At 42.2% G+C, this 23996-nt stretch overlaps 1 protein-coding gene and 1 long non-coding RNA gene across 7 annotated transcripts in view; one reads left to right on the top strand and one right to left on the bottom strand.

Annotated features, from left to right (window-relative positions):
• LOC148000097 (uncharacterized) overlaps positions 1-23996 on the top strand; it is a 110607-nt gene that overhangs the window by 14213 nt on the left and 72398 nt on the right. The gene's annotated exons all lie outside the window — the stretch shown is intronic.
• Eci2 (enoyl-CoA delta isomerase 2) overlaps positions 14701-23996 on the bottom strand; it is a 35797-nt gene continuing 26501 nt past the window's right edge. For 5 of the 6 annotated variants that reach the window (XM_087590027.1, XM_087590030.1, XM_087590026.1 and 2 more), the window contains exons 7-10: positions 23140-23260; positions 17347-17436; positions 15862-16005; positions 14701-15244 (exon numbers count right to left, since the gene is read on the bottom strand). In XM_087590027.1, coding sequence (XP_087446153.1) covers positions 15089-15244; positions 15862-16005; positions 17347-17436; positions 23140-23260 — 511 coding nt within the window. In that variant the 3' untranslated portion in view covers positions 14701-15088. 6 annotated transcript variants of the gene reach the window in all.

The raw sequence follows: 23996 nt of genomic DNA, 5'->3' as shown, positions 1-23996 counted from the left end.
TGGTAATACTATCTTCAAATATTTAACCTGTTCTAGTGTTCTCTTTTTGTCTTATGAATACAATGACGATGAGATTCCTCCGAATTCCCTATGCCTCTTCACCTAATTCTAAAAGCATCATGATGTCGGTTTAACAGATTAGCTAATTTCTACTGATCTATTTTGAAGTTTATTGACATCTTCTTTTGTTTCTCCATTTGCTATGGTGCCTGCATTTGTGCCAAAAGTAAATTTGAAATATTCTCATCTTTAATTCTCAATTTCCCTTTTTGCTTTTAAGGAAACAGTCTTTTGGCTAATATCATCTGTATGTTTTTCCAGCGAATGTGCTCACATACACAAGATACAGGAACATGGCCATGTTTGCTTTTTGTTATTGATTCCTATCATGGCTTTTGTTTGGTCTTTTCTTTTCTGTGCCTCGTAGGTTTGGCCTTTTGTATTTTATTCCTCATGTTTTCCTGTCTGCATTGGGAATTCCCTTTCCTGTACTTGCACAGGTAGTTCTGTCCTCGACAGTGTCAGACCAGAGACATGACTTGGAGCCCCAGATGAACTATGAACCTCCCCCAAAAAGTCTTCTTCAGTTGTGTTGAATAACTTGAATAATGTTAAAAATTCACAGTTACTGCTGTACTTTGACATTCTTAAGTAATAGCTTTTTTTTTTTTAATCCTAAGCATCTGTAGAGCCAGATGCTATGTGGGAGAAATTTAGCACACATCTCTTACCTCTCAAGATTTTAAGCCTGATTATTACGGAGGATAGCCTTCATAATTATAATGACATGCCTTATCAAAACTTCATAGTTACATAGGCCAGATGGAAGATGAATTAAATTGTTTTATTACCCATGGGTCAATAGAACAAGTAATTCATTAACACAATCCCCCTCTTCATAGAGGTTTTGGCAGTATCTGCAAGGTTGATATATTAACAATATTCATTCATTCTGCAATCATGCCTCCAAAAGGGGTTTGTTGATCATCTCTTGTGTGTCAGGTGATAGCAAAGGACACTGGAATAAAGTTGAGGCTTTGATGAGTTGAGTGTAGACTTCAGGTAGCAGTTCCAGGAAGTCACTCAATGAGGATCTCATGTTGTGGGTCCATATCTCTGTTAGGTAACAACTGTAGCAGGAGTTCTATGACAGTGAAGCTTAATATGCTAATCTCAGCTTCACCAATGAGTCACAGCTGTCCACAAGTATGGTCTGTGATTGCTTTGAGGATAGAGAACCTGGTTTTTGTTATTTTACTGACATGAAATTGAAACATGGAGTCCGAATAGTTTTATCAAGGTCTCACAGTTAGGACTCAAACTCATAACCACAGTGATTTATCTGCTGCTTATTATCATGAGGGAACAGAGTCAACGAGAATTACTGTGAAAACATGGGTTTTGGGGGGGGGAGCAATAGTTTTTTCCTTAAATGTTAGAAAATAAATATTGTGCGAAAACTCAGATTGCCTATTATTTTAATCCTAACAAGCTAATCTATATAAAATTGAATATAGTAAATGAATGTTGAAGACACCATCCGTGGGGGTGACTAAACCTCAGTTCAAGGAAGGTGAGTCGTAGACAGCTGCAGAAGACAGCCTTGAGACATGGTGAGTTAGGGCAGGCTTTGAATTCATCTAATGCTGCATATGTTTGAAAGCACTTTGGGCCAGTTTCCTACCTCAACTACTATCAAAATTTTTGTCAGCATTCTTGTTTGTTAAGACAGGGGAAGTTGCCAGTGTTAGGAGTTAAGATGTCCCATATGAACTCAAGTAAGACTATTGAAGAATTTCTGACAGATAAAAGCTAGTCGCATACTTTAGGAACTTGAGAACAGGTTTTCCCACCTTTAAAGGAGTTTTCCTTAGCCCTCTGTTGACATATACCTGTGGCAGCTATCAGCATATCAAAACCCATGCTGGCCTCCAGGCTTCCTCAGTATCACAAGCACTTGCTGAATAGTTCAAAGTTCACCCTGGCCCTTCAGCAACCCTCCTCCCCAGCTACTCATCCTTCTAATAATCCACATAATTCACCCATCCCCCACTCTATCTCTTGCTGTCTTCTTGCTCGCTTGCTAGACTCTGTTCTCTATTGTCTTGCTGTTTTTATTATTCTCTAGTGCTCTCCTAATTCTCCTAATAACTAGGGTCCTAACTATGTCCCATCAGTTTCTCTTTCTCTTTAATCCCAGCAATTTGGAGGCAGGGAGAGCTCTGTGAGTTCAAGGACAGCCTGGTTTACAATGTGAGTTCCATCCAGAGCTATGTAGAGAGACTGTTTCAAGAAACAATAACCAAACCAAACCAAACTAAACCAAACCAAACCAAACCAAACCAAAAAGCTCCCTCCCCATAATGGAGTGGTCATGTCAGTAGTTTTTGTTTTATCAAAAACTTCCATATACCATTCTTTCCTGCTTTCTCTCTTCCCTAGCCCTGGCCATGTTCGGTTTGTATCTCTTTTTCTTTGCTCTGTGCTCTTCCAGATAACTGGATATTTTCTCTCTCTTGTTCACACTAAAATTCTTCCCACCTAACACTGGGGTGGTCCTGTTGGCAGTTTCTTACTGCATCCCCTCCCAGACAGCCAGATGTTCCACACATCTGTATTAACACCTGGGAGACAGAGGAAGAAGGATAAAGTTCAAGGCTAGCCTTAGCAACACAACAAATTTGAAGCCAGCCTGGGCGACATGAGACTCCCTCTCAAAAAGCTCAAAATCATAAGAAAATACAAAACAGGCACAGCTAAGATCACTTCCTCTTCCTCCTCCTTCTCCTCTTCCTTCTTTAAATCCTCAAAAAGTTCTAAACCACACAGCACATTCTTGCAAGTGAGTCACAGAGGGTGACCTAGCTGGGCACACGCAGTCCACATGTACTGTGTCCAAGTTTGAGTTGGCTAGATCTTAGCCATTGTTTTCATCCCTCAGGGTTGTTCCCTTAGGGAATGGACAGACTTGCACAACCATAATTGGTTCTTATTATGCTGTGGCTGGAATACTGGGAGACTGAACACAATTTATTAATGGTTATGTTCTTCCTGGCTCAGGAGTTGACCTGATAAGGGAGACAGTGAAACAAAGGACAGACTCACAGACACATGTAGAGAAAAGCTGGGGTTGGATAGGCCATCCTCATGTGGTTAGAAAAGCATGCCCTTACCAATTTATTATCTCTGTCTCTCCACCTGCCCTAAGTTTAGTGGCCTCTCCCAACCAGCCCCGCCAAACATCCTTAGCCACCCACCTGTAGAAGAGGCTACAGGTTTAAGCTCTCCCGGAGACCTCACATGACTGCTCCCTTCTTCTTCCTCTAAAGCATGGTGGAAAGCCTCTCTCCTCTGTGTCTGCCTTCTCCTCCTGGGACCCACAAGTCTCACCTGTACCCTCTGCCCAGCAATTAACCCCTGGCCTCCTTTACTGACAAATCAAGAACTAACTGGGAAACAGGATGTTAGCAACAGAACCTTCCCTTACAAAAGTCCTTCTTAAGGTAATGAGAGTCAGACATTTCAACCTCTACCTTTGGGAGACTAAGACTGCAAGACAGCATGCAGGTTCCAGGGCAGCCTTTACTGTGGCCTTGTTTCAAAAGAAGGAAATAAAACATAAACCAAAGGCTATGGATATTTTTAATATAGTGAGAGATAATTTTTTGGTGTGGATTTTTTTTTTACATTGAGGATTTTCACACAGTGGTTTCTTAATCTTTTTATTAATTTTCAGGAGCCAGGATCCATGTTTTTATTTGTTGTGTATTTTTTGAAGACATATTAAGTACTAATTGCTGATTTTAAATAATTTAAATGTTATAATCAGTCTTGATAATTTTTATTCTTTTTAATCTTCATTTTTATTTCAATTTTATAGTGTATTGTTTTTTTATTAATGTTATATGAACTTTTTAGCTTTTGAGTCCCAAAAGTAAACCTTTGTCTTTTAAATATAGCACAGAAAAATCTGCCCTGTAAGATTAACCACATCTCAATGAACCACATTTATCATAAATATGTCTGGACTTGGTCCATGTTGTTATCTGTTTATCCTCTGGTTTTTATACTCTATTTGCAGTTTTAAAAACATTTAATTTCATCTTAACTTTAGCTGTATCTTCTTAAACGATTTTGTGGTTGCTTTGGGGATTTAAAACAACACAAGAGAATTAATTCACAGTACTACGGTGAGATATCAGATTATAGCTTTTGGAGGTTTCAAGTCCAAAATCAGACAGCCCTATTGGATTGGGTGTGTACAAGGGTGATGCCACATGGCAGGGGAATGTGTTGCGTGAGCGCTCACTTCATGTGTCAGAAAACAAATGAAAGTGGGGTGCCTGGAATGGGAAATGGAGAAGGAAGAAAAGTGTATGTGTGTTTTGTGGGGGACTGTATCTCACAGTTCCTTTCAGGGGCAATCCAAGAATGACCTAAGGACCCAACTTGGGATGCCCTGGGGACCAGCCTTTAACATAGGAGCTTTGGGAGATAATTAAGAAGCCAACTGGAGGCAGCAAACTGAACACTTTCAAGGTAATTTAGTATCAAAATCTTACCATTTCCATTACAATGTCCAGAAGTCTTATTTTGTTTTTCCACTTTATGTTTTAGTTACTTTGTAAATGTCGTCCTTATACATTGAACATTCTATCAGACAACACAGTGCTGTTAGGACTTTATAATCCATGCTTTCAACAGTCAGACAGATGTGACAGTTCAAAAGGGCATTCTTGTTGTTCCCTTTTTCTCAGAAGTTCAGGCTTTTCTCCAGGTCATTAGCCTCTGACCTTAAGGACCTGAGTAGCTTTTCTCTGAAGTAGATCCATCGGCGATGAATTCTTAAGTTTTCCTTCATATAAGTGTGCCTTTAAATGAAGAATTCTGAGGTCACAATTCATTTTGCCCTTTAGAACTTGAAAATTTGGTTCCACTTCCTCATGGTCCCCATGTTTTCTGATGAGAACTCTGTAGTCATTCCATTTTGAAATCCTGTACTGGGCTGTGGTGCTTTAAATAAACACAAACCCTATAAACTCGTGTATCTGAATGGTTGTTTTCCAATGGTGGCACTGTTTCAGAAGGTGTGGTTTAAGTGAAAATGTCCCCCATAGGGAGTGGTACTAATTGAAATGATTCAGATGTGTGACCTTGTTGGAGAAAGTGTGTCACTGGAGGTGGGCTTTGGATTTTCAAAAGCCCATGCTAAACCTAGGGCTCTCTCTTCCTGCTGCCTGTGTATCCAGATGATGTGGAGTTCTCAGCCTCTTCTTCAGCACCATGTGTGCCTGCCATGATGACATTGAACAAAACCTCTGAAACTGTAAGCAAGTCCAAATGAAGTGCTTTCTTTCATTAGAGTTGCTGCGGTCATGGAATCTCTTCACAACAACGGAACACTAAGACAGGAAGTATTAGTGGGTGTGTCAATAGGGATGGGCTTTGAGGTTTCAAAAACCCATACAATTTCTAGTTAGCTCTCTCTGCCCCATGCTTGTGCCTCAAGATGTAAGCTCTCAGTTACCACCCCAGTGCCACGCCTGCCTGCCTGTTGCCATGCACCTGGCCATGATGGCCGTGGTGGCCATGGACTGTAACAGTCAAGAAACATGGAGCGTCAAATTAAACAGTTTCCTTCATAAGTTGCCCTGGCTTTTTGTAAGTGTTTTGTCATAGCAATAGAAAAACAACTAAGACATGAGCACATGCTTTCTCTGGCTGCTTTTAAGAGATTTCATTTACTTTTACTGTTCAATGATTTTGTGATGCTGTATCTAGATATATATTTGTAAATAACTTATTATGAATGTAAACAGTGAATTAATCCAATGGCTGTATTTCTTTTCCTTATACTATTCTGTGATAATCACACAGGAAAACTAATATTTATTTAAAACTGCACCTCAATTGTCTGAGCAGTTGAATGATTTACCTTAGCCTGCTATGCTAATCCAGCTATCTCCCAGCCCCATTCCGTGATAGTTACATATTATTGTTGATCTGGGTTTTTGGCCTTCAGGTGTGTTTCCATGATCTCTCTCTGGACCCCTTCCTCATGACTCCAAATCCTCCATCCTCCTCAATGATCTGAATCTCCCTCTCTCCCTCTCTCCTTCCTGTGGCTGGCAGACATCCCATCCTATTCTCTTTTCTGCCCAGCCATCGTGAGACCAACATTTATCGACAATGCAAAGAATAAATGGTAAGCATTGTCTGCACAAACTTGAGACCGGAGATTCTTGGTAGAAGCCTCACAATGCCATGTCTAGATTGAAACAAGATATGAGGGCAGAGAAATCAGCATTTGAATAGCACAAGGGTTAACTTTACATGGCAGATGAAAAATGTGCCTACATACATTTATTTACATTTATCCTGCTTGGAGTTTTCTCACCATTCCAAAACCTGTAGTTCAATCCAAACTGGAAAAGTTTGTGGTAATCACAGTATTACTAGTGTACTGGGTGCTGGTGATCATACCTAGATTTTTGTGCATGCTAAGCACATGCTTGGCCACTGAATTACTGCCCCCCCCCCATTGAGGCTATTCTTCCTTTATCATATGTCCCGTGGCATCTACCCAGGGAGTTATTCGTTTTGGTTTCACCTTTTTTATTCGCAATTATATTTTCTAAAATTTCTGTTTTGATCTCCTTTTCATCTTCTCTTTCTAGAATGGTGTTTTCTAGTTTAACCTCTGTTTTAAAGATGTTCAAGATTGCTCACTTAAAAAATTCAAAGCTTTGGGTCTGGAGAGATGGCTCAGTAGTTAAGAGCACTGACTGCTCTCCCAAAGGTCCTGAGTTCAATTCCCAGCAACATGGTAGCTCATAACCATCTGTAATGGGATCCCATACCCTTTTCTGGTGTGTCTGAAGACAGCTACAGTGTACTCATATACATGAAAATAAATACATCTTTTTTAAAAATTCAAAGCTTTGGCTGATCATTTCTACATTTGTGTCCATGTGTTCCTGGTGACTGAGGACTGTTTCTTTTCCTGTGTGTTAAGATTTCCATGGTCCAAGCCAGGTAATGGTGGCATACACCTTTAATCTCAGCCCAGGCACAGATGGACCTCTGAGTTAGAGTCCAATAGTCTACAGAGTGAGTACCAGGACATCAAGGGCTACACAGAAAAACTCTGTCTAAAAAAAAAAACCCCAAAAACAAACAAACAAACAAACAAAAAAACCCAAAAAGGATTCCCATGATCCTTGATGTGCTCAGTATCTTTCTATTGGTGACTATGATTTTATTTCATTTGATTTGGTAGGCAGTTCCCTATAAAAGTCCAAAGCCCCATGGTTTAACCTCCCTCTCTGGGGAACATTTCCATTGTCAGCTCAATTTCCAGACTTTCAGTGGTACTCATGTTTGTCCCAGGGATATACCCTCCTGGAACAGCCTGAGTCCTAGGAAGATACCTGTCATGACTGTTGTAAGTCTTTGGAAGGCTCATCAGAGCCAGGTCTACCCATGGTCAGTGTACAGGTACTGTTTCCAATTTCCCTTGGAGCATATCTAAAGATAGGGCATCTAGGGGATAAAAGGGGAGGAATTTCTTTACTCTGGTATCTGGTTGTTATTATTGGGAGAATTAATTCCACTGGGCCCTGGTCAACATGTGCCCGGGAAACACTCAGTCATTGTAGTTCACCATTATGCATTGGGGCAACAGCCTCTGTTGCCTCATGTCACCTGGGATGGGCTAGTTGCTCCGGGGACAAAGGTCACAACCATAAGGGCTGATTTTTTGAGGAGTAGGGGAGAGAAGGCTTACCTGAGGAAACCTCTGTTTACCGAGAAAAATTAAATAAAGGTTCCATTTTAAGAAGTGAAGAAAGAGCCCATCAATGATCACAGTGAGTCACAGTCTAACTTCCCTGCACACAAACTGATCTTTGCTATTAAAAATCCTGCTGTAGGGGTTGGGGATTTAGCTCAGTGGTAGAGCGCTTGCCTAGGAAGCGCAAGGCCCTGGGTTCGGTCCCCAGCTCCAAAAAAAAGAACCAAAAAAAAAAAAAAATCCTGCTGTAACCACTGGGCACCACAAAGATACACATAGTCTCCTGAAACGACATCATTCGAAGGATTTCGGAAGTTGAATAACATGTGGGCTTCTTCAAACGCATTTTGGTAAAAGAATGTGTGTTTGTCATGGATATAACTCTGTCCTGAATGGAGTTACAGCAGAATGAACAAGTTCATTGAAAGGTCTTGAAGTGTCAGTTTTCCTGGAAGGAGGATTTCTCAAAGGACTGATCACTGGCCACTCAGGTGAGCTGCAGAAAGCCAGGACTAGCTCAAGAAAGTGTAAAATGGTCATGGAAACTTTCACCAGGCCTTCAGAAAACGTCCAGTCTTGAAAAACAGTGGAGCTAAAGTAGACGTTCATATAACTATTGAGCTCCTACCAGGGGGTCCTAGAGAAGGGACATTGAGCAGTCAGACTGGATCTCAAGGAAGACTAGAAGGCAAACCTCGTGGTTGTAAGCTGTCAGTTAATGGGAAGTCACTGTGGGCAAAGGCCCTGGGGGAAGCCCAGAGCAGTGAGGAGAACAGAGAAAGGATCAGGTGAGGCAGCTTCTGTAGCCCAAGGCTGCCTAGTGTGATCTGTGGCTCCTGTGGGATTGCCTCTTCCTAGGGATGCTCACTGTGAGTGGAGGGGCCTGGCGACTGCAATGGCTGTGTTTATAAACAATGGCATCTGAGGCAACCCAGGGGGACTGGTTTCAGGTGGGCAAGGAGTCAGCCAATGAAGAACAGACATAGACGCAAGGTGATCTTGGATCTGAGTGCAATTTTACTACTCAAGCATCAGACTTTTATAATCACAAAGCAGTGCTGCATATACACAGGAACAGGAGGGACAAAAGTTCTCAGGAACAGTTTTACAATGTTATTAGATATTCATAAATTGGTCCCAACTCTAAGCCATCAGTAAACCATTCATTTGCAAGGCACATGTGAATCTGCCTGGTGTTATCTCTAATGTTTGAGACAGTAGCCAAGTTGGCAAGTCACTCAGTGGTACTTGTGGTCAGCAGTTAATTATGAAATTTTACAGTAACCTTCTTCTTTTTGCTTTGTGAGCTGACAAATCAGATTCATAGTATATAGGCTTCTTTCTAATTTCTTCTAATATATTTAATTCTAACACTAACTCTACTTAGGGACTATTGTAACTGTGTAATGATACTATCTTTATTCTCATTAAATAATAAACACCATGGGGGTCATGATTGTGCCAATTTCTCCATAAATGGGAGTGACTAATATGATACCTTTTCTCCATTGTGATTGATCCATTGATTCCCAGAACCATCATAAACTCCTGTATATGGCAAGGGATCAAGGGGAGCATGCTGTGGCCCCATCCTGCTTACAGGGGGGAAACCACCATCTCCCTGCTATAAGCCATTGCCATCTGCCATCCATGAATTTCTTAGGAATGCCACAAAGCCCCCTCTTTTTAGAGATTTCAGGGTCTTATTAAGGAAACTCATAAGAGTGAGTGACTAGATTAATTTCCTGTCTAACCATCCCCACTTTTTTAAAAAAAGATTTATTTATTTATTTAATGTATAGGAATACACTGTAGCTGTCTTCAGACACACCAGATCTCATTACAGATGGTTGTGAGCCACCATGTGGTTGCTGGGAATTGAACTCAGGACCTCTGGAAGAGCAGTCAGTACTCTTAACTGCTGAGCCATTTCTCCAGCCCCCCATCCCCACTTTTTAGGGCTATATGTCTTTACAGGGGGTTCTAGTAACAATTCTTACTGCTGTAGCTTAGTCAAAAGTCCCTATTCCATAGGATAAATGGTGACATTTGCCCACAGAAAGGCCAAATCCAAAATAGGGTCAGTTGTTATCTCTGTTGCACTTTCTGTAATCTTTCTTCGTCCATGGGAGAATAGTAGAGCAGAATGTGCCCTGAGCAAAAGTACAAAGGGTAGAAATGAGATAGCAAGAAAAGATGTTCCAAGCATGGCAGCCATGACATGTGAAGCATGTATCCTTCTGAGAGCACAGCCAACCCCTCCAGGAGACTGAGTTCCTTCAAGTCGTCACCTCGAGTGAGTGTGCCGGGTTTCGCCCAGTCACAGACTCTACTGGAGGGAGTGTGGCAGGCATCCTAGGTCCAGAAGGGACTTCGGTTGCCTTTTGTCTATTATTCGCCCTTCCCTGCCCTGGAAACATCCCTAACTGGCCACTAGTGCATCATTTCCAAAGACAGTAAATAAAGACCAACTGGGTTATTTCCATCTCATGGGTCTGTACCTGTGGATCCAACCAACCACAGATCAAAAACATTTGTGAAATCAAAACCGAACCTGTACTAAACATGTATGTACTTTTCTCTTCATTAGTCCCTCACCAATACAGTCTATCTAATATTTGTATTTTATGTATAAGTGAATGTGCGTGTGTATACATATATATGTATATAGAAGTATCTCTCTCTCTCTCTCTCTCTCTCTCTCTCTCTCTCTCACACACACACACACACACACACACACACACACACACACACACACACGTGGTATTATAGCCAATGCATGGACTATTTAAGATACATAGGATGACATAGATAGGTTCTATGTAAACACTGCTCCATTTTCTATAATGGAGTTGAATTGGTATCTATGTGGGCTTCTGTGTTTATTTCCCTGTGGACTTCTAGGGACAACTTTTTCATATGACTTTTTTGAGGCATAATATAAAAGTTGAGGACAAGGAGCTTGGTATATCCAGCAGTCTGAACAGAAAGAAGTGAATCCTAATTAATGCCTGAGGGGCAGAAATACAGCTGCTGTGAGAACACACAGGAGCCCACCAGCCTTCAAACCATCCTTCCTGAACACGGAGGAAAGGCAGCCTTGGGAGACAGTCTCTCCTGCTCATCTGTTCAGTAATTTGTCTCCCTTTCCCCAAACCTTCCAGAGTCAGTCAGAAGTCCCTCTACTGTCACCTAGTGACAACAACCACCAGTAACTTTACACTTTTAGGGGAAAACAACTACATTCCATAAGAAAGCTTGCAATTCTCCTCTAGTGCTCTATTTCTACTAAAAATTAAAAAAAATATGCTGTAAAAATTTAAAAGATCTTCCCTGTAATAAATTTGTCTTCACTTTCAAAACCTTAAAATTGTATAATAGGAGAAAGAGGACAATTCATAGGAAAGTTTAGATGGGATGAGGATGGGGTGGGGGAGGGGATGGGGATAGAGGTGGGGGTGGGGATCGTAGAGATGGAAGGATAGGGCAGAGGTGGGGACAAACAGCACTGAAGATGTTTGAGAAAGGTATGTGGCAGATTATTTTATTAGCTGGGGTTCTCTAGAGGAACAAAACTGATAGAATAAAAGAAAAACACATGTGAACTTATTAGAGTGGCTTACAGACTATTCCAACTATCTGCTGCTTTGGTCTGTGTGACAATTCCGACCGCTTGGTAATAGTCCAACTATTTGCTGCTTTGGTCTGTGTGACAATTCCGACCGCTTGGTAATAGTCCCAACTGTTTCCACAATAGCTATCTCCTGACAGAAAGTCCAAGAATGCAGTAGCTTTAGGTTTAGACTGGACACCTCGGACATTCTTCAGTATATGATGAAGAACAGGGGTCGAGTTCTAGTGAAGGGATGAACTTGCCAGCAGGAGAGGACAAGCAGGCAAAGAGCAAGAGCTTCCTTCTGTCCTTTATATAGGCTGCCACTAGGAGGTGTGGCCCAGATTTAGGGTGGGTCTTGAATGATCCAATCAAGAAAAACCACTCACAGTTATACCCAGCAGGTTGGGTTTTGGTTAACTCCTTATAGTCAAGTAGACAAACAGTAAGCCACCACATTACTATATTATATATGTCTGCCTGTCTGTCTACCTGCCTACCTGCCTGTCTCTTCTCTCTCTCTCTCTCTCTCTCTCTCTCTCTCTCTCTCTCTCTTTCTCTTTCTTTCTCTCTCTCTCTGTTTAAAGTTACACTTGACAAAATTTTCTGTTTAAAATTTTTCTACTTGACTTTATTTTTAATCAGCTGAAATTTCACACATAGTTTTTCCTGACTTTCTGGAACAGTTAGAGGATCTGCTGCTTTGGTCTGTGTGACAATTCTGACCCCTTGGTAATCTCGGGATTGACATACCTCTTCCTTTTCATTGAGAAAAGTCAAACTTCCACACACCAAATGAGTCTGCACCATGTCTTCTACTCTGTGACTACAACATCGCACAGCCTTGGGCCTGTTACACTCACTTGGAGGATTGTTTTAGCAAGTAACCAACCTGTCTTGATTCAGAGAACTAGCTCATTCTTGATTTCCTTGAGTGGTAGTGACAATCCCACTTTGATTTTCCAAGCCTTTGCTACACAACCTGAGACTTGACAATTCAAGCACAGAATTAAGGACAGTTCTTTAGAAAAAGTAGATCCATTTTTTTTTGTGTGTGTGTATGTGTATAGATGTTAAGCCTACCTGAATGTCTGTGAATCACCTGTGTGACTGCTTGAATGCCCTGGAACTGAAGTTACAGACATGTGTGAGCTGTCACATGGCTGCTGGGAATTGAACCTGGGTCCTCTGGAAGAACAGCCAGTGCTCTTCCACGACCTTTCAGTCTAGAACATCCTTTCTTTCTCACCCATACTTTAATCATCAGGGACTCCTTTACCTGGACAGAGAGAATGTTGTTCTTATTATTTCCTTTTTTTTGACTTGTGTTTAGCTGGCCACATCATAGCTACCACAGCGCCCACCAGAATAGAGTTCTGCCTTTGAGGCAAGTAGCTCTTACTCAAGTGGTGCCAGCGTTATTGTCTCTAACAGCCACTGAGAACTGCTTCTCTGCATGAGGTGCCTTTTCCTGATCCACTTCTTTATTTTTATTTTAAACATATTTTGTGCTACTACAGGGTTTCCTGGTGCACAAAAAGGCAAAAGGTACATTTGATCTGCTGGAACTATAATTTCAAAATGGTTGTGAGCCACTGTGGGTGCTAGGAACTGAACCTGGGTCCTCTGGAAAAGCAGCCAGTATTCATCACTTAGCTACCTCTCCAGCCCCTCATAAGACACTCTTAATTTAAGGATCCTCATATAGTTTCTTTCCATAATTTGTACAGAGATTTTTTGGCTGTAGTGAAATGTTAGATGTCAGGTGTTGCCTCAGCCTGCTCTCAGGGACTCAGCAGCAGAAGCTATATAATCATTAGTTGTCCACCCTCCAAAGGGGCCTTGTCTTCCCAGATGGCTCTCTTTTGTCTCCTAGTTTCTTGGTCTCTCTCTCTCTCTCTCTCTCTCTCTCGCTCTCGCTCTCGCTCGCTCTCTGAGTATGAGTAAATCTCTAGCCTGAGATCTGTTGCATGGTGAGATCCTTGCACATACCTCAGTTTGGGCTGGCCAAGGTGTTCTGATGTGAAAGGTAACAGCAAATCGGAGGTTTGGACAATAGTTGGCTTCTGGGGTGTACTGAACTCTGCCTGGCTTCTTATTTACTTCTCGCACTTCACAGGCATTTCAGTCTAGAAAATCTCTACTCTCTGTCTTAGGATCTGAATGTGTGAAAACCCAGCCTCAATCTCATTGTTAATCTCTGGCATCATTTTCAAGGGATAAAATACGCTGGGCATCAGACACTAGTAATTTGTCAATAAACATCAATGGTTACTTCTGTCCCCACCCTATAAAACAGAACACCCCGGAGTAACATTATTGGGATTAAACAGTTAAGACTTAAAATGCTTGCAGGTTTTAACATATTAGCTACCAGGAAACTAATTGTTGAGAGAAAAAAATAACAATATTTTAACATGCAAAATACTCTATTCAGATCTTTTAAGCTTCAACTAGATCATTAAAGGCCTTGCCAAATGACATGGATGGCATTAATTCCAATGGAAAGTCAGAATAGTCAGGGCAGCTAGCAGGTGCCTTGCAAAACATCATGCTAAAGAATGAGGAACATTGTTTCCAACGCAAAAACTCCCTGCCCCCTTTCTGACTAGTATGAATTTGAGTAAATTTGCTTGGTGTGTGTATGTGTGTGGAGATGAGTGGTATGAAGGTTTGAATAAGAACAGCCTCCATAGGTTCACAGATTTGAATGTCAGGTCACCAAAGAGTAGCATTATTAACGTGTGGCCTTCTCGGAGTAGGTCTGACCTTGTTAAGAGGAAATGTATCACTGGGAAAGGGTTTTGAGGATCTCCCCCCTTCTCTCTCTCTCCTCTCTACTGATCCACATGTGGAATTCTCAGTGACCTCCCTAGCACCAGTCTGCCTGCATACTGCCATGCTTCCCACCACGATGATAATGGACTAAACTATAAGTCACCGCCAAGTAAATGCTTTTCTTTATAAGAGTTGCCTTGGTCATGGTGTCTTTTCACAGCAAAAGAAACCCAAACTAAGACAAGTAGAAATGAAGACAATTTGTTTTGCATCTCTGTCAGACAGTTGGAAAGGAAAATGCAACTCAGAATTCCTTTGGTAATCCAAAGACTGTTGATGTTTGGTCCAATTTGCTTAGTCACCACCTGTGGATGATAAACTGCGACCATGGTGTCAGGGATATGATGTTAGCATGTTTCAAAACAGGTCCCCAAGTACACTGCCCAAGGGTTTAAGACAGCACCCATTTATGACAAGAGATGTAAGACTTTCTATTGCCAAAAACAGACATGGATTCTTTTGTTTAAAATCTTTTTAATATTTATTATATGTAAGTACACTGTAGCTGTCTTCAGACACACCAGAAGAAGGCATCAGATCTCATTACAGATGGTTGCGAGCCACCATGTGGTTGCGAGCCACCATGTGGTTGCTGGGATTTGAACTCTGGACCTCTAGAAGAGCAGTTAGTGCTCTTAACCACTGAGCCATCTTTCCAGCCCCAGACATGAATTCTTAAGGCTTGATTTATGAAAAGTTCTATTTATCAGTGCTGTGAAGCAATCTCATCATAGTTGCTAAGTTAATCCAGGAAAAGGCTCAGAGAAGTATGTGCCATTCAAGTCCTTGGAACTGGAACTCACAGTCTGTCCTTCTTGTGAGGAGTCTTGCCATTGTCGTGGACTTCACAGCTTTGGCTTTCTGGTAACAAAGCTCATGATTGCGTTGATGCACTCCTCTGACAGCCACCTTGCTCGTAAAGTAGTGCACTCCTCCTCGTTAACTGCATGGAGCTTTTCTTTCTCATTCTTCCTGATTAACTCTTTGGAAATTCTCATGGACTGATGGAACAAAACCAACAATATATTATCCCAATAGGAAAAGGATTAGTCTACTCTTGTCTTCCACTGTAATAGACTGATCCTGCTAGACTTTACTAAGACAATGTGAAACAGAACACCTTTAATGTGCACAGAGATGACCATAGTATGTGTGGGAGGTCTGTTATTGTACCTTCTAAACAGCCCCATATGAAATCCAAAACTCCTGGTTCCAGGATCACACACGCAGCAGCAAGAATGTAAGAACAATCAGTTGCTAGCTGCCACATACGGAAACGGAACTGCTATAGAGAGAGGCTCCTAAATACAGCCAGACTCCTCACCTCCCCTGAATTCCAAAGTATAAGAGCTGGGTGTCTCCTGGCACCCCCTGGGGTCATCCTCATGAAGGAATTCCTTTTTGCCTTTGTAGCATAGAATGAAATATCTATCTGGTAAGTTCTTTTGGGAAAAAAATCAAATTCCCAACATAATAGTAATTTTAAACCCCAAATCTAGATGTGCTTTAAGCCAACTAGAGATAAGGTCTTTTTTCTTTAGGATGTGCCCTCCTGAGGCACATTTTCCCCTTTGGAAATCGTTTTCCTGGTTCCCCAAAATAAAACCCCAATACTAACGTTTGGCGGGAGCTTCGCATATGTTTTCAGCCTGGTCCAGACTTCTGTCTCAAAAGTGCTTTCAGGGAAAACTTCAGTGACAAGGCCTTGAGCCCAAGCTTCTCTTGCTGTGAGTTTCTTCCCAAAGAGAAGCATCTCAGCTGCCTGCAAGGCAAAGCAAGATGGGACCTTAGCATGACAAAGGCTTGGTTCAACTTTACAACAGCTGAGGGTCTGGAGACACAGATGTCCTCATGGCTCCTGGGTTGCTTGTCTTTTGCAGGAATGGGGAAGTTGATGGCCTCACTGGGTGAGGGTCTGCCTCTTGAAGGGTAGGAGGGCAGCTAATTCTGTTAGGGACTGAATTGAAGCAGCAAGAAAGGCAAGCCCAGAGTAGACATACCTGAACTCCAGGAGCTATTAAACATTGAAAATGAAGACAAAGGGAGGCGAAGCAGAAGTGTTGCATTCACTGGGTCAACCTTTGGAAGCATTCAAAATTTGGTTCCCTTTGGCAGTCCCAAAGGTTGATCTTTGAATATCTTCATCTGTATAGATACTCAACTTACTTCTGTGTGAATGAAGGGATTCAGGGATGACTGGGGATGGCTTATATTGCAGTTCTAGAAAAACCAAGGACTATGAGCAAATGTTCTTTCTATAGTTGCATTTTCTCTTCCAAAAACATGAACAAATTCCAAATGCTCTAAGTTTGAAGAGCTGGTTCTGCTCAACTTTTCAAAGCTTAGTTGATTAATAACTCAGTCTCTGTGACGGCAGCACGATGAGGTTAAAGAAGTGGATGTGTATACATATGTATACATATTCATATATGCATATACATATGCATATCAAATGCATAGGGGCTGTCACAACAAAATCTAGCAGGCTCTCCTACCATGCTGAGATGGAAACCAGTGCCTACTAAGCCCTTCTCTCTGTCCTTCCTCTGCAGTCCTGTCTTAGTGTCTGTTGAGTCACTCCATCCACAGAGGACAGATGGCCAGGTTTGCACAAATACAGAGCTGATCTGAGCAGCCAGAGGGCCACCTTGGGAGTCTCAACACACACAGAAAAGCTGTGACAGGGGGTCACAGTGACTATGACTTCATGTAGTTGTTAAGAGTTGGTAACTTCTGGTCCTTCACATGGCCCCTAAAGAGAAAATGTCACCATGTCCTCTCAGTGAATGATGCTCATCGGCTCTGAAGTGATAACACATGAGGACACTTCCTAATTCCTTTCAAATAATGGCACACAGCTGTGCAGGCCAAGGTCTCGTGCTGGGATCGGTGCTCCAGCTCTCAGTCACCAGCTGCCAGACATTGTCCCTGCATTAGGAATTGCAGAGAACGTCTTGACCCTTCCCTTATCTCAGATCGCCCCTTAGCCTGGTTCCTCCTTGTCACAGGACAAGTAGTCATCCTAAAAGCTTGTGGGAGGGAAAGAAGACAGAATACAGGTTTGCCTCGGCAACACCTATATTTAAAGGTTTTTCTAAGTTACCTTTGCTGAGCCCATCATCTTCGGAAACGTGTAAGAGGAACAGGCTTCCGGGCTCTGGCCGAGGTGGCTGAATGGAGTATGAAATGTTGCCTAGTTGGTATGGGGGAAGAAAGAAAAAGCATTTAAAAATTACTATTTGGTTTTAATCTCCCAATTTGCATGTTTGTATTTGAGAGTTGGTAGCCCATTGTGGCCTAGAACTTAACCATCTCATGCCTCACCCTCTTGACTGGAGGCATTACAGTGTACCACTATGTCCAGTTTAGAATTCCTAATCGGTGAGGATATTTAAATTGAAATTACGTGGTATACTATGCATACCACACACAATTCCCTTGTAGTGTGTTATCAACGGACTTTTACAAACATGTAAATTATGTAGCCATTAACGATTTCAATAGAGAAGGAATTTACTACCTTTCTAACCTCTGTGGGCAATCTTTTCCTTGTACCATCCCCATGTACCATCTACCACACTCTGCATCTCTGTCCCTGCTGTTTGTCCAGTTTCTAGAATGTTACACACACGGGATCCTATACACAACAGACCTCTGCTTCTTGTTCCTATCACTCAAGCTCTACTGCATACCGATATCCTCTTCCTCACTATTGCCGCTCTCACTGTGTGTACGTGTCATCATTCGTTGACCTAGATGCCAGTTAGTGCCCTTACTAACGTTTACAGTGCTGTGGCCATTATCTGTAGGGCCAGTCACAACCATAGGCTTGTTTCATATAATATAGTTCCCACTGGTCAATATCACCTCAATGAAGCAGAAAAAAAATCCCTTTCAGACTTATTCTCTCAAGAAAGTAGTTGTGAATAGAGTCGCTGTGCCATCAACATTTCCCACTGAGGTAGGAGAGCCCCACCTGGTCCACGTCTTTATTCGGCCTCACTAGGAAAAGTTCTTGTAGCCTAATCACATCACTACATGCATAGTGGTGCCGCATGGTTTTAGTTTATATATCCTTCATGATTAATGATGCCTTTGTATACTAAACAGCCACAGGTACAGCATCTTGGTGAAATAACTGCTCACATGTTTCCCACTATTTTTAAAGTTAAATTTTTTTGTCTTTTTTGTTTTTGTACTGCAAAAAGTTCCTTATGAACACAGGTTACAATGAAGGATCATGGGAAGGATTTTTACTGGTCTGTGGCTTATCTTTCCCTTTCAATAAAAACACTTTTGAGCCAGATGGTGGTGGCATACTTCTTTAATCCCAGCACTACAGAGGTAGAGGCAAGCCAAACTCTGTGAGTTTGAGGCCAGCTTGGTCTACAGTGTGAGTTCTAGGACTACACAGAGAAACCCTGTCTTGAAAAACAAAAGAAACAACAAAAATGTTTGGATAGAGTCTTGCTGTGTAGCACAGGCTGGTCTCAGCCTTAGAACAGCTCTTTTGACTCAGCCTTCCAGAAGAATGCTGGGATTATAGGCCTGAGCTGCCATTCCCAGCTGGCCTTTTGGAGGGAGGGATGAGGAAGGGTATGGGAGAGGATCTCATGTAGTCCAGGCTTGACTTGCTATGTGACTTTGAATGCTTGATGGTCTAGTCCCTCTTCTTCCCAAATACAGGATTAGACCTAAGTACCATTACACCCAGCCTCTCTTTGCATTACAAAGTCTCATTTACTTATTTATATGTGTATGTGTGCATGGGAGCACATGCATGTACATGCATATAGGAAGCCAGAGGTCAATTTGTCGGAGTTGTTTTTCTCTTTCTGCTATGTGTATCCTAGGAATTGAATGTGGGCCACTGTGCTGGCTAGTTTTATGTCAACTTGATACAATCTAGAGGTTCCTCAGGAGATAGAACTGTATTTGAAAAGTGCTCTCATAAGATTAGCCTGTAGGCAAGCCTGTAGGGTAATCTTTTGATTAATGTTTGATGTGGCAGGCCTAATCCCATGGAGAGTGGTGCTATCTCTTGGCTGATGGCATTGGGTAGTATAAGAAAGCAGGCTGAGCAAGCCATGAAGAGCAATCCAGTAAGCAGTACTCCTCCATGGTCTCTGCATCAGCTCCTGCGTCCAGGTTCCAGCCCTCTCCTGACTTCCTCCAGTGATGGACCATAATGTGAAGTGTAAGCTACTGAATAAACCCTTTCCTCCCCACCTTGCTTTTGGCATGGTGTTTCATCACAACAATAGAAACTATAAGACGGTTTTTATACTTACAGCAAGTACTTTCACTGGCCGAGCTATCTAGCGTGGCCCCTAGAGGGCAGGCGATTTTTAATGTTCTTTCAGAGTTTAAAGAGCCACTATTTCCTGTGTGCTATTTCTCCTCACTGCCCATTTTTACACTGGTTCTTAATCTATTGCTTTATGGACATACTTTAATAATATTTTGGAATGACCATCTTTTATTGGGATAGTTACAAAATTGTTTTCTCAACCTTCCATTTGTCCTGATTTTGCCCTAGTGGTCTCCTGCCTTCTTCAGATCCACAGCCAGTTTCAGTATTGGGATTGAGATGACAAGCACGTTTAGTCAGACTCATGCCGTCTTCCTGCCTCAGTTTTCTAAGTGCTAGGATTACAGGTGTAAGCCAACACAACAATCTGTTTTTATGTGTTCAGATGAATAAAAATATTTTTGAAAGAGAATCATTGATAGAAGTAGACAAATGCTTAGATTTAATTTCCAATAGTAAGACATAGTTTTTATTTTAATGCATATTTGTGAGAACATATAAAGTATGCAGCATACAAATGAAAATATAAAATACTCATTAGTATCACTTTTCTTTTCACCCCAGAGCCCTTGGTCAATAAAATGTACTCTGCCAGGCATGGTGGCACATGCCTTTAATCCCAGCATTCAGAAGGAAGAGGTTGGTGGATCTCTGTGAGTTTGAGGTCAGCTTGGTCTACAAAACTAGTTCTAACACAGCCAGGACCATTATACAGAGTAACTCTGTATTGGAAAAAATATATATATACATATATATTATATTATACATATAATATACATATATTATACATACACATACACATCCCATAACTTCAAGAATATACTCAGAAAACTAAGAAGGTCAGCCATAGCTAACAGGTACAGATGAACTTGACAATGAGTAGTTACTGCAATTCTTATTTGCAGAGATAGAATGGTGGCTGCCGTTAAGGGCGGAGACTCTAACAACAGACTGGTTAAAGGCTGTAGGATAGTTCCTTACCCTTCCTGTGACAGGTTCCTCTACCTGTAAACCTAGTAGGACCTCATAGGGCTGCTGTGTATTGTATAAAATGTGCAATGTGTAATGTGTATTAACAGAGTATCCACACACGGTGAGCATGTAAACACTTATTTGAGCACATTTAAAACTCACACAGAAGCAGTGCATTTGCTGACAGAGAATCTACTAGCATGTTTAGCCCTAGCTGTATTTAAGACCAGTATCCATCACAGACAGACGGCATGGTGACGGGTACCTTAATAGGGTTGGATGTGAGCCCCTTGTTCACTACAGTGTTTGTTTGTGAGCTCAGTTAAAGCCTACGGAATCTCTTCAGTGGTTGGCCAGGAACCTTTACCACCTCCTAAGAAGAAGGCTCCAGAAAAACCTGATGGCTACCGTCCTATATACTATTCCGGCATCAGTGTTCTAGGTTTGGGTGCGAGACAACTGTCATCACATCTATGTTTACTACGATAACACAACTTTGAAAGAGCCTCTGGTTTCAGCAGTCATGACCATGAGATTTAAGTTATGGAGAGCAAATGCTAGCACTGGTTTACATCTGAATGATGAAATGAGTAATTTTTCTCCAATTAGTTTTATGATGCATATTTGAGGTAGGCAATACATTAGTATGATATGTATATACACACATGTACATAAGACTGCTGCTTTAGTGAAACCAATAGTCATAAAGGTCCCATCCAGGTAAAGGTATAATCTAGTCAATTGCCAAAGTTCTTAGATACATTTCAGTATATATAATGACACTGTACATTGGATGTTACAGCAGTACGTATCTGCTACTGTGTATCCTTTGAACAATATCGCCAAGATCCTCCCACCCTACCCCATCCATCATCCTAAGACGGATTTTTTAAAAATGGTTTTGGGAATCCAATACAGAGCCTTTTGTACTGAATAACAACCCCTTTACCCCCATTTTTTTGTTTTTTTGTTTTTTTTTTAACTTAAATCTTTTCTTTGTATTTTGTATATTTTTAGAAATTTTATTTTTGGCCACCACAGAGAAATATTATGATAAGAATCAAAATAAAATACAAGTGGTGTGTGGTGGTAAACACCATTAATGGTAGCAATTAGGAGGCAGAAGCAAGGGTATCTCTGTGAGTTCAAAGCCTTATCTATCTACATAGTGAGTTCTAGGCCAGCTGGTTTGACAGGCTGAGACACACTCACACTCACAGGAGCAAACACGATTCTGAGCTGTGCTGTGGTCTCAGGAGTGCTTGGGGTTTTAGTTTTCTTGTCTGTAGCAGAGGGAGAGTAGTGGAAGACCACAGTCCCATCTCATTTCCAAACCTGAATACTAGACTTTGTGAACTAGGAAGAGAGATTAAGCAACCTGAACAGAAGTTAGTCCCTCTACTGAAAGCTTTCAATCATCTCCTGAGCATTTGGGGGTAATATTAAAAATAAAAATTGAATAAATAGTAAACTCTGATTAAAATATAGAACCATCAGAGTTGGGGCAATGCTCACTGGTATTTAGAAAAATTAACAATCAAGGAAAACACTGTCAAGTTAGACTAATTAAACTACTTCATCTGTCTAAACTACGGCACCCGTCACTGTCTAAACTACGGCACCCACCACGGTCTAAACTACGGCACCCACCACGTTCTAAACTACCGCACCCACCGCTGTCTAAACTACGGCACCCACCACTGTCTAAACTACGGCACCCACCACTGTCTAAACTACCGCACCCACCACTGTCTAAACTACCGCACCCACCACTGTCTAAACTACGGCACCCACCACGTTCTAAACTACTGCACCCACCACGTTCTAAACTACGGCACCCACCACTGTCTAAACTACTGCACCCACCACGGTCTAAACTACGGCACCCACCACTGTCTAAACTACGGCACCCACCACTGTCTAAACTACGGCACCTACCACTGTCTAAACTACGGCACCCACCACTGTCTAAACTACGGCACCCACCACTGTCTAAACTACGGCACCCACCACGGTCTAAACTACGGCACCCACCACTGTCTAAAGTACGGCACCCACCACTGTCTAAACTACTGCACCCACCACTGTCTAAACTACGGCACCCACCACTGTCTAAACTACGGCACCCACCACTGTCTAAACTACGGCACCCACCACTGTCTCGCTCTGCTTTCTGTTGCTGTGACGAAACACTGACCAAAAGCAACAGGAGAGAGAGGGGTTTATTTGGGTTACAGCTTACAGTCCATCACTGAGGGAAGCCACAGCAGGAACACAAGCAGAAGCAGAGGCGGGAAGCAGGGAGGAACAGTGCTTACTGGTCTGCTCAGCCTGCTTCCTTATACAACTTGGCCAGTGATGGCTTGGCCCATAGTGGGCTGGGCCCTCCCACATCAATCATTTACCAAGGAAATGCCCCACAAACATGCCCATGGACCAATCTGAAGAAGGAAAAACTTCCTCAATTGAGGTTCCCTCTTAATAAGTAACTCTAGTTTGTGTCAAGTTGACAAAAAACCAACTAACCAGCACAACCGTTAGTCCCCTGTAATATACTTAGTGAGAGCCACAGTCAGGACACTGATTGACCTATGTCTGTGGAAGGAGACTTACCCTGTCCGATGCATAGACGGCATCAAATAGTCCCAGAAGGGTGACAGAGATTCCCACAGCTGGGCCATTGACTACTGCAACCAGAGGCTTGGGAAAGTCTATAAAAGTGTTTACAAATTCCCTAAAGAAATGGAAATAGAAAATCATTAAACATACCAAAGTGGTACCACTAACTATAGAAATGTATAGATGTGATATCACTTTATAGAGCCGCCTCTCCAGATTGGTTGAGGATCCTTATAAATTGCACCTAAGGGAATATCAGGCCATGACTCCACGCTCCGGGCTGTGAGTTCAGGACTGTGGTCCAGCTGTGACCAAGGGATCAGGTAGGATGACTGAGTGCATGACCCCACCTTCCAGCACAGGGAGACCGAGAGACTCAGCAGAACAGGGAGGCTGAAGCCTCAGGCCTTCCAAGACCACTCCCAGTGTGCTGCCAGCGTTCACTGGCACTGTCTGCTCACACCACGCATGCGCGAGAACTCACACTCCCGCTGCTCTTTCTCACTTTCCAGTCAGTCCCATGGAGAGGGCAGGGTGAAGAGAGGGAAGCTGATGGGGAATCACAATGCAGTGTGTCAGCATAGATGAGTGGGCATTGTACTGATGTGTCAAGAGTGAGCTCTCTTGGGGAGGCTGGTGGGATGACTCATCATTTACAACACCTGTCAATCAAGTAGGAGGGCTGGAGTGAATTTTGGAGTCCAAGAACCCAAATAAATTCTGGGTGGGTGTGGAGGCCTGCTTGTCCTTCTGGCCTCAGAAGGTGGAGATGGAAACCTCGAGCAAGCCAGCTAACGAGACATGGAGGGGGAGCTGTGGCTTTGAGAGATCTTGCTTCAATGAGTCAAGTG

Source organism: Rattus norvegicus, chromosome 17, assembly GCF_021556685.1.
Source record: "Rattus norvegicus strain SHRSP/BbbUtx chromosome 17, alternate assembly SHRSP_T2T, whole genome shotgun sequence".
Lineage (NCBI taxonomy): Eukaryota > Metazoa > Chordata > Mammalia > Rodentia > Muridae > Rattus > Rattus norvegicus.
The sequence above is the reverse complement of the archived record's forward strand: the minus strand, read 5'-3'. Positions and strand labels throughout refer to the sequence as shown.